We start from the raw sequence: 11,368 nt of genomic DNA on the forward strand, positions 1-11,368 counted from the left end.
CTGAGTCCTCCGACGTTTCAGTTTGACAATAGCACGTGCGACACAAATCTGCCGAGCCAAGAGCACCGAGAGGTTAGTTTCCGCGATGCCACTACTCTTGTTGTCACAGTCGCTCTCCACCGTTACCAACATACTGGCTCGCGGCGGCAGTGCGATGGTGTCGTCAGCAATTCGAAGTGTTGTGGTCTGCGCAACTGCATCCTTTCGTAGGGCTGTATGGTCGTTAGATAACGTTATCAGCAGGTCGCGAAGGTTAATTTTGTTTCCATGCTCGCGGAGAAAATGCATTCCGAGAATCAGGTTTTGGGAGCATTCGCGCAATACAACGAAGAAAGCAATGTACGTCGACTCACGAATTCGGAGGCGGGCAGTGCACATTCCTAGCGGTGTCAATAGGTGACCTCCCGCAGTCCGGAGGTTGGTTCCATGTCCCCAAGGTGTCGTTACCTTTCTTAGCTGTGCAGTGAGGTCAGCGCTTATAACAGAATTATCGGCACCCGTATCTACCAGAGCGGTCAGCGGGTGGTTGTCGACAAGAACAGAGATACGAGCAGAGACCTGTTTGTCGTCGATAGCACACGTCGGTGAAAAAATGTCGTCGGATGTCGGCAGGCAAATCAAGAAAGGGTCTTGTAACGGTCGATCAACAGCGGCCTCACCCCCAGAGGTCGCTGTTCTTAGTTTCCCCGGCGTGGGCTTGCGGATCTAGGTGATCTTCCTGCAAGGACGTCCGCAAAGGTTTATTGTTGGCCAGGTGACGTGGAATGCCGTGGAGATGGTGAGCGGGATTGGCGACGCGGAAGGTTTGAGGATCGTTGGCTTGCCAAGTATTCGGCGATAGCACGGGGCCGCTCACCATCTCTGGCTCGACGAGCATCCGGACGAAAGCCGGGAAGACCCATGTGCCTGTAGGCGCACTCACGGTAGATGTGACCTGGTTCACCACAGTGATAACATAGAGGCCGGTTGTCGGGAGCACGCCATACACTGGATTTCCGTGTAAGGGGTGGGTTGCCGTACTGCGGTGGTCCCGAGTAGAACGACGGTGCCGTCTGCAGGGTGGACGGACGGGACGGATAGCCAACAGCCGGTGCAGGAGTGCGCAGTGCTTCCGCGTACGTTAATAGCGGAGCTTCGGCTGGACGCGGGGCCGTCATGGGTTGGACATCGGCTGCACGCAGAGTCGTCATGGGGTGCACCAGCTGCCGGACCTCTTCGCGAACGACATCCGTTAAAGCAGCAACATGGGGCGGAGAAGACACCACGTGCAGCTTTTGCAGCTCCTCGCGCACAATACTGTGCACGAGCTCCGTCAGGTCTTTTACAGTCGTGACGTCAGGTGTTTGTAGGGCCAACGACACTGACGAAAGACTGCCAGGACGTTCATACTGGTACGAACGCTGCCTTAGCATTCTCTCCATTGTCGTGGCTTCGCGAAGGAAATCCTCTACAGTGCCGGGAGGGTTCCGCACTAGTCCCGCGAACAGCTGCTCCTTCACTCCCCGCATTAGGAGGCGCACCTTCTTTTCTTCCGTCATTGAAGAGTCGGCTCGCCTGAACAGCCGCGTCATGTCCTCAACGAACATGGCAACACTCTCGTTCGGACACTGGTTTCGGGAATTGAGGAGCCGTTCCGCTTGCTCCTTTCGGTCAGAGCTTCGGAAAGTATTTCGCAACTGGTTGCAAAACTCTGGCCAGGTTGTCATAGTGGCTTCATGGTTTTCGAACCAAGTGCGCGCAGAGTCCTCGAGATAAAAATAGACGTACCGAAGCTTTCGCTGCTCGTTCCACTCGTTGACGCTGCCGCAACGGTTGTAGTCGAGCCAGTCGTCGACGTCCTCATAAGGGTCACCGTGGAACGGCTTCGGAGTACGCGGGACGTTGAAGAACCATGGAGGAGGCAGCGTTGATGTTTCTTGGGTTTGCGTTCCCGCACTAGCCATAGTACTGCCGAGTTGAGGAAATGGTCCGAATTCAGGAGGTAGGCCTAGTTGTCGCCTGCTACGCCGTAGGTCAGCTGGTTCTTCAAAGTCGCGGCTAGTGTCGGGACCTTGCTGCTGATTGCAGTGCATACAACACTACCCAGCACCTCCACCAGAAAATGTCACGTGATCACAGAACGACCACAACGTCTGTTCACAGGAGCAGCACTGAACGTCGAGCCGAACCGAACGTTAGAGCACGAGCACACCAACCGCCCCTTCTTCTTTCACACCATGGCACATACTCGCATTGGCATGGCTAAACCTCGTTCCATGCCTGTGGCAATATGGGGGGTTTAACGTCCCAAAACCACCATATGATTATGAGAGACGCCGTAGTGGATGGCTCCGGAAATTTCGACCACCTGGGGTTCTTTAACGTGCACCCAAATCTGAGCACACGGGCCTACAACCTTTCCGCCTCCGTCGGAAATGCAGCCGCCGTAGCCGGGATACGAACCCGTGACTTGCGGGTCAGCAGCCAAGTACTTTAGCCACCAGACCACCGCGGCGGGGCGGACGGCCAGGATTTTACGCAGGTTTTGCTAGAAGAGAAACTGCAGTCCGGAGGGAGGGAGGAACGTTAACGTGTGTCCGCACGGTACTAAAACGAAACGTGGAAGTAGTGATGTGGCCGTGGCTCAGGAGACGGAATACAGCAATTAGAGAGCGCTGCTTCTATAACTGTACAATGCAGCATACAATGCAGCATGTCACGGCGCCTCTAGAAGACCTGTCAAGTTGTAGAAAATGGAAGATGGGGGGGGAAGAAAGGCATCCCTGGTCCAGCATGTAGTGAGGGACAGGTGTCACGTCCAACAGGGAATTCAACCCCGTGTCCTCAACGTAATGCAGCACCCACTTGAAAACGGCTGTGCGGGTGGGCACGAAGAAGTAGATCTGCATGTGTCGTCACTGGCAGCGAATATCGGTGAACATGGTGGCTCGCTGTGGATGTAGCGCAGGTCAGTGACACAAAGCAGGTAGCACTGTGTACGTCAGGAAGGACCTGGTAAGACCAGGACAGTGCACGAAGCAAACAAAACAAAGCACGACATCAATACTTCATAAGGACAAGATCTTATTAACAACTCACTACAACAACTTCTCATTACTCGAGATAAGCACGCCCTCAGGGTTGCCATTGGCGGGTACTATGCGCCAAATCGGCTGCTTTGCAACTCCGTCTTGCGATGGGAGTTGAGGTTGACCCCATGTCTAGTTTCTGACTTCAAACTTATGCCTCGGTACATTAAGAAGACAATGAGGTTGACCCCATCTCTAGTTTATGACTTCAAACTTATGCCTCGGCACATTAAGAAGACAATTTTTATCGTTTCCTAGTAAAATTAACTCTTTCGAAGATTTTATGTCCTGTCAGCCGATGTGCGAAAACGTCCTCACTGCAGCGGGCTCATACGCGTCAATGTGCATCAATGCAGAGTGCGGCGTGCATGTATATACGGAGTGGCGAAGTTGTGTGCGCGTTAGAAAATGCGTGAACGCTGCTCACACAGCCCAAAATCTTTGCAGGTGCAAGTTTGTCGCACTCCTGTATACACGCCGCGCCTGCGCAAGAGTGAAATTTATAAGAGCACTCATTCGCAACAATGTAAATCTGGGCTGTTCATCTTGAATCATACTGTTACGTGAAGGATAGTCGCTTGCACCGTAGACCATTTACAAGGTATATTTACAACAGTGGTCGCACTGCTGACCGGTTCAGGTCAGAGTGCGAAGCGAGAGACCTTCGTTCTCTTCGTCGGGCGCACGCGCGCCTAGTTCGAGAGGCTATAATTATGCATGTAGCAATAGCATTTGAGGACGGACTGGTGTTACGTAAACTCTGCTAATCAGTCTGCTGCTTCAAACTCGGCTAATAAGTCTGCTGCTTCAATGTCGAACTTTCGTATTAACTTTTTTAGTACAATGAATTACTCTATCTTGAAGAAACTGTTTTTTGCATAAACCATATATACGCAAGCACAATGAAATCAAGAAACCTATTTTAGCCTTTGCTTAATGAAAATGATGTAATTTATTCTTCAATAATAAAAAAACTGTACTGATACTACTGTTCTTGTTCTATCTGGCTACGCATTTGACGATAAAATTTTATTAGGTGCCTACTTTGGCTTTAGCATTACCTCTGAGTTTGAAGTCTAGCCAAAGGCTAACCTAATGTCATGTCACAAATCTGGGCACTAGAGGCAGTGTTGGCTCTGATGGAAGTGTTCCAGTCAATATTACGCGAAAGCGGCTAGAAAGGGAGACGATGGAAACGAAATGGTGACATCATTAAGCATTAAGTTTCTTGAGCACTGTACGTTACGGAACTTGAAATAGCGCCAATGATTTCGCAGTATTTTATGGCGTAACATGTACGAGCCAAGATGTTCAACTAAATGGTCATATTTCGGCATTCTTCGGCTGCAGGCAAAGCTAATGTTGTACTGGGAGCGTTCTTACTCTCGCTCTGCTCAAGTTTGTCTATCGAAAGAAATAGTTATGTCTTTATTGACTTAGCTGATGCATTATTCGGCGTCACACCAACATGATACCTCAGAGAGCTGCATAGGCGTCCGCGAACCAAATACACACATGAAGTCGTAAAGCAAATTTCAAATGTGAACAGAGTAGTAACGTCGCCTCAGACCACATAAGCACCCCTAATCAATCAAAGGTTCATAATGAGCATGGATTACAACCTGAAAAACAAAACAGCAAAACGATTGCAGCTGTCGGGTTTGGGCATTCTATAGAAAACCATGAACCAGAAGTTAGCATTCCAAAACGCGGAAGTATCCGTTCTCCAAGTGGAAGTTTCTCGGATTCAATATAGCTGTGCCACGCTCACTCTTCAGCGAAAGGTAGCGCAAAGACATGTTTTGAACAGCGAGAGTCGATTCTTTCAGCGTATATCGAGTCTCGGCTGTGGACCTTATTGTATTGCCCTGACGCACACATTCCAAGCCTTCACTCCGGCCTTTTAATGCAGACTACGAGCAGATGACCGGGACAGCTTGTGTATAAAATACACAGATGCACATGCATCTGGTACACATGATACCGGCGTCACTACCGCAGCTGAAACTTCTCTGCAGTGTTGTCGCTTTAACAAAAATTCATTGCCGAGCAGCATGTTTTACGGCAGCACAAATGCAGCTTGCAGTGGGAGTTCGCAAAGAGCTTGCGTCCCATTCATTCAACATTACTGAACGCGAGAAAGGACACTGCACGAATGAAGGTTACACCATGTGTTTTCTATAGCACTTATTAACATTGTCATTGCGCACAAGCTAGGACCTCTAAACCTAACTTATAAATTGACCCTATTCAACGTCAACTGGAAGCCCATGACGCAAGTCAATCGTGCCAGCTGTGCGTGTTACCCTATTCGGTCTATAAGAGCATGCAAAAAAAACACATTTTAGAAAGCAGGAAAAGGCATACAAGGCGTGCAACACCCACATTTTTTTTAACCTGGTCCAAGTGACGCATTAAATGCCCTTTACGAGTCCAGTCTTGCGAGAAACTTCAATGCGAAAGACTTCTGAATCCCAGCAAGGTCGGCTCCCTTCGTGGCTTCTTTGCCCGATGGGAGCTTCTGCAGCAACGCATCTGCCAAAGTGCGCGCACTTTTGCGGCGTCAGACACAGGCCAATGACGACTGCTTTCAGAGAGATCGGTGCCGTGCCTGCGTCAATGTTTGTCGCATACTACCGGAGCACATGCAAACGTTACAGCGGTGCCAGCGCTTTTTCCTCGGCTCTCCAGGTAAGACGTTTGCTCGCTATTTCTGTCCGACCTAGCACAAATGCTTCAGCACGTTTCGGCTGTCAGTCAATTGTTTAATCTAATCGCTCTTAGTCAGATTTGATCGTTATCGCTAAGCTAAATCATTTCCGAGCTTTAGTGCAGACAACAAAATAGATCACAGCGTGGCGTATGTATTCCGAGTGATTAGAAATTTCAAAATATAGAATACATATTTTAAATATTTGTAAAACTGTCAGCCAGGCAGATAGCTTTCTCTAAGCCAACCACCGGGGATTGAAATAGGAGTAAAATGGACCACAAAGCTCGACGCCATCCTGAAACCTAAGGAGAAGCAGTGCGAGTTTTATGCTTGCTTTCTCATGTTCTTTTCAAAAGAGAGCAAAAATGTGTTGACCCTGTTTACTACTAACTAAAAAGAAAGAAAGGAATACCCGCACGTAAATCTCCTAGGGACTACGAAGTTTCCGCGATTTATCCAAGTGGTTTAGGCGGCCAATGTTCATGGACTTAATAGACGCGACTAGCACATAGTGAGCTCTTCCAACGTAGGGACGTGCAGACTTAAGCAACACTGCCGCATCGTGGGCAGTGCTAGATTGCCCATAGCTCATCTCCGTGGCCGATAGCTGATCCCCGTTGTTGGAGTTTCTGAAAGCGGAGTAACACTTCGCTTGGTTGGCTTGATTCCCACCCAGTTAAGAAAGACATGGCCAGAGTACCCCACTTTTCAAAATTTAGGTGGAGGTCTAACTTCATCTGCATTTTCTGGTTGCATGACGGCAAACTATTAGTATATATTTTGTTATACTAATATATTTTCTATTTTCTTTTTTTAGTTATAATACATCAAGAGAGCGAATAATCCTTCCCCATGTCACGTTCTTGGTGAACTCTTTCATGTAAATAAGAACATCATCATCATCACCATCATCCATAACAACGCATGCTGCCATTGGTCGACCAGCCTGTTACTCTCATCGAGGATGGTAGCAACGTCCGTCGGGGGACCTTCACAAAGCCCCGTCCACTCGCCTGGCTTCCCGTGTTGCTGGTGTCGGCGCTGATTTCCTGTGCCTACTACGCCTATGTTCTGGTTTTCTGCCGGCTTATTGTCGCAGATGAGAGCACAGCCAAGGCTGTAACGTTCGGCACCGGATTTCATCTGCTTCTGTCCATGTGCATCTGGTAAGTCGCAGAGTGCCTAACCGGGACGTTCGTTTCTCTGGTGCTGTGCACATGTTCTGTGTGTCGCTCCTATAGGTCTTCTTGCGCTTTGTTTTGCGCGTGCACATTTCTAGGGGAGTGAGAATACTCGAAATAAATAAATACCGAACACAATATATTTACAAACGTACACGGGGAGTCCTCCAGCCAAGAGGGTGGAACAACACAACCAACAACAACACAAGTAAAATTGCAATCGTTATCTTCAGCGCCTCGAATGATGGAGCATTCCTTCTTATTCGTCTCGACTTTTAAGAATGTTAACAAGCTTATGGCATCTGATATGAGAGTAACTTGAGGAATAATGTCATTGCCAACCATAGCTCATTGCCTTTCCTATACGAGAACGTTGAGATCAACTACACAGATCCTGGGGAACGTGGTGCGATCGCTTTCGCATCAGGCTGATCACCTGCGCTCGTACCATCACTGCGTTCGTACGGAGCAAAAGCTTAACTTCGTAACAAACTTTAATTTGCTGCGTCTCACCACAACCGTTTGGCATGCGGTTCAACTTCTTTCTTAGGAATTCAAATGAACGTCATGTTTGTTTCCGTAGTCTCTGAAATCCAAACAGCCACCTCATATATCATCTTTCTCACCCTCAGTCAACTATACTCTGCACAAGTGTTTTGTGCTGTGGAATTTAGTATGATTTATTGTTTATGTCGTACTGCTCACGTGTCGTTTTACAGGTCGTACGCGAAGACGACGGCGACGGTGATTCCCGACGTTCCACCAGCGTACCTGTTGAGCGCGGACCAGGAGCAGGTTCTGGCCAACTGTCAAAACGAGCGCACGCGGCATGGTCTGCTCGAGATGCTGGCATCGCAGAAAGGCGTGTTCACTAGGGGGCCAGGCGGTTCCGCGCGTTACTGCGTGTTATGCCATCTCCTCAAGCCGGACAGATGCCACCACTGCTCCACGTGCCGAAGGTTAGCCCGCGTACACTGTGCACTTGAACATGGAACGTCATCTGGTGGCTATAAGAGAGATTACTGCATCAATAAGAGATTTTGTTAGCGATGCATGTTGACGCTGCTTAAAAAAAAGAAGCCAAGAACCTACCCTTTGTGTGAGTCTCGTGCTCCTTTGATGTGTGAATGCTTTCTGTTTATAAAGTTTTCTCGTTCTGAGGGGCGTATCATTTTTTTCGTCCTACAGTAAATGTGTATATGGACGCGTGCGTGAAATTAGTGACCCTTACAGAGCGGTTTTCCTCTTTGTATGTCATTCCTAAAGTGCCTACAGTACACAGAACTGAGGATCAAAATGCTTTACGACCTCTCTCGCAGTTTATTGATATGCCACAAACGCAGACCTCCTATAAATATTTTCGTAGATGCATCATGAAGATGGACCATCACTGTCCGTGGTTCAACAACTGCGTCTGCTTCAGCACCTACAAGTTCTTCTTGCTCACTCTCTTCTACACGGTTGCACTGTGCCTATACGGCTTGGCCACCCTGACAGCCCACTTGGTTGAATGGTGGTCGTACGCATGGCTTCGGAAGCCGTACGCTTTCCACGTGGGCTTCCTCTTGGTCTTGGGCACCATGCTGGCCGTCACTCTTGGCTCCTTTCTCGTCATGCACCTTTTCATGGTGTCAAAGAACGAGACGACGATCGAGAGGCTGCGTGATGCGACGTTTCAAGAACTCGGGGACTCGTTCGATCTCGGGAACCGCTACGAGAACTTCGTAGAGGTGTTCGGTCCGCGAAAATCACTTTGGATGATTCCCGTATTCACGAGTCTTGGTGACGGTGTCCGGTTCCCGACCAGGCTGCACCCCACGCCAGACACGGTCGAGCCTCGGGCATCTGCCGTCGTGGTGAACTATTCTGCGGCTACCTACTCGATGGGGTCATCCGGTTTTATAGCAGAGCTGACGTCCTGGATATAGAACGATAATCGATCCAGGCCTCCAAAGACTGCTCCAAGAAACGTAACACGACTGAATTCTGATGGTTTTTTCTTTTGAGTTACGTTCTCATATGACTCACAATAGGCACATCGCATGCTCTTTGTTGCCTGAGCGTGGCGCTCCGTCTCCTTTTGTGTCCAGCTACACCACTTCTGTTCATTATATTTATCTTTGTTATAATATTTTGGTACATCTGCGAATCGAATAAAGGTCTCTCGCAACCTTTGACGCCACCCCCCTCTTCCCCCTTCTACCGCTTTCACCACCCCGAGCTTCGCACAGTACCAACTGAGCGAAGCTCGGGGTGATTAATTTCATTTAGTAAAAATGACACCTCTTTTAGAATTCCCAAGATAGCCACACCACTTTCTCGACTCCACCTCATATGTCAAACAGGTACCATGCTGTGATCCTACGACATGCGCAGACCAGTACTCTACTCGTACGTAAAACCGCCTTTATGATAGGCCGCAATAAATACAGAAATGCTTGAAACGTGGAACGCATCCACTTTTGAGAAATGCACAATGAACCTATATGAAGTGACCATTTAACAAAACTTTGTATATATATATAAATATATATTTATAGATTCTTTGAGCGTCATTCACGCTGTACCCGACGTATTGTATGCAAGAAGTGTCTTAATGTTTTCAGATGGTGGTGCATATATATATTCATATATATATATATATATATATATATATATATATATATATATATATATAGTTTGAAACCTCTTTGACTAGTTCGCCTATGCGACAAAGCACCAATTATCCAACAGCAGCAACGGAGGACAGTGTGCCTGCGCGCACTCCCGCTGCATGTGCCATCTTTACCAGTACAGCAGGACAGCGAACAAAGACAACAGCAGTCTTGGCAGTCCTCCTATCATAAAAATGGCGATGAAAATCTGCCTAAACCGTACACGTTTTGGGTCAATAAGGAATGTTACATGTCAGGGGCGGCAGCCTGCAGCCAGGGGGCGGCATGCGGCCCGTGGAGCGGTAATATGTGGTACTCAGCACGACGTCAAAACTTGCTATCTCCTTGTCACAGGCCGAAATCATTATCCACTTTATTTCTAACACGCTTGTTGGGGGTGCTCCAGGAAATGAACTGTGCAGAGTAAGCCGTAGCAGTTCTGACATCAAGTGGGATTTTGATAAGTAACCTATCTTTGTAACCGACCTTTCTGAACGGTCGTTGCTGAAACGACTTTCCTGTGTGCGTTTTTGCTTTCTCCTGAGTGTGCGTGCGTTTCTTTTCTCTCTCTCTCTCTCTCTCTACACCCTCTTTCTGGGCCCTATTTCCCCATCCTCAGTGCTGGGTAGCAAACCGGAAGCCAACATCTGGTTAATCTCCCGGCCTTCCTTTTTTCTCTCTCTCTCCCTCTTTGCAACATTTTGGCATGTATCCTGAAAGTTAACCTGATACCTGCTCCAGCTTAGTGCATAATTGTCTACTCTCAAAATTTTTCTTTTCAGAAACAAAGCCCCTTCTCCCACACCCCGGACCACACAATGTCACCTTGATTCGACCCGGCCTTACGCCTCAAAACGTTGTTGACCCCTGCTATAAGTTCCGTCGTCGGTGAACTTGGACTACGCGAGTGGACGCAATGCCAATGGAGGGAGGAGTTCATGCATCATTTTATTAACTTAGAATTGGCCGAATTGTACCTCTGATCAGCATTATTTTTTTTACCATGGCCTGTAGCTCCAGCCCGTGCGCTTCTCGAAGAGTTAAAACAAGCATCGAGGAATTGAATGATTCCCCCCTTCCGGCTATTCATGCGTGAACTTTAGGCCTTTTGAACAAGAACTAAACAACCTTGAAATACTCCGGGCGCATTTATTTCACTCGTAAAGCTACACGCCCCCTTAGCACCACCAGGCAATCGTTCACATATCTAAATATTTTTTTGCTCTAAAAGTCTGGTCAATAGCCAATGCAATGCTTCTTTCACAACTTGCTAAAATAATTGTGCTTAAAATAGGAGCTATGCTCTCCATACACTTTTCATCTCTATTGAGAACTGGTCATTAAAAAAAGTGTCTTGGCAAGATAAGAGTTACAATATGGTCACGTGATTGTGGAGGAAAATAAACAGGTAGTGGGGATAATAATTACTTAAAGGGGGTATTTGTACTCGGGAAAACTTCGAATAGAATGAATAGGCTCTAAAAAACTTTCTAGAAAAATTAATTCTAAAAAAAACTTCCAGTCAAAAGCCCGGAGAAGCTGCGAAAGTTCTGAGGGTTCGACTTCTCGATAGCATGCTTTACGTTCCTGAGAATGTCAGGTAAAAGAATAAAGCTTAGGACTTATACCAGAAAAACAAAGATGAAATACGGAATCACTTCAGGGTGATCCACAAGATTCCACGTCAGTCACGCGTCCAAGGGCTTTGTAGGGAACAAGCGACGCTGCTTCACCGGTAAAAAATTGACTCCG

At 47.8% G+C, this 11,368-nt stretch overlaps 1 protein-coding gene across 1 annotated transcript; it reads left to right on the forward strand.

Moving 5' to 3' along the window:
- The first annotated feature begins 6,674 nt into the window (after positions 1–6,674).
- On the forward strand, positions 6,675–8,968 carry LOC142784630 (palmitoyltransferase ZDHHC20-B-like). Its single transcript, XM_075883060.1, has 3 exons — positions 6,675–6,947; positions 7,682–7,921; positions 8,329–8,968. The coding sequence occupies exons 1-3, from the start codon at positions 6,706–6,708 to the stop codon at positions 8,888–8,890; spliced, it is 1,044 nt and encodes a 347-aa protein (XP_075739175.1). The 5' UTR covers positions 6,675–6,705; the 3' UTR covers positions 8,891–8,968.
- Positions 8,969–11,368: the final 2,400 nt, after the last annotated feature.

Source organism: Rhipicephalus microplus, unplaced genomic scaffold, assembly GCF_043290135.1.
Source record: "Rhipicephalus microplus isolate Deutch F79 unplaced genomic scaffold, USDA_Rmic scaffold_15, whole genome shotgun sequence".
Classification (NCBI taxonomy): Eukaryota; Metazoa; Arthropoda; class Arachnida; order Ixodida; family Ixodidae; genus Rhipicephalus; species Rhipicephalus microplus.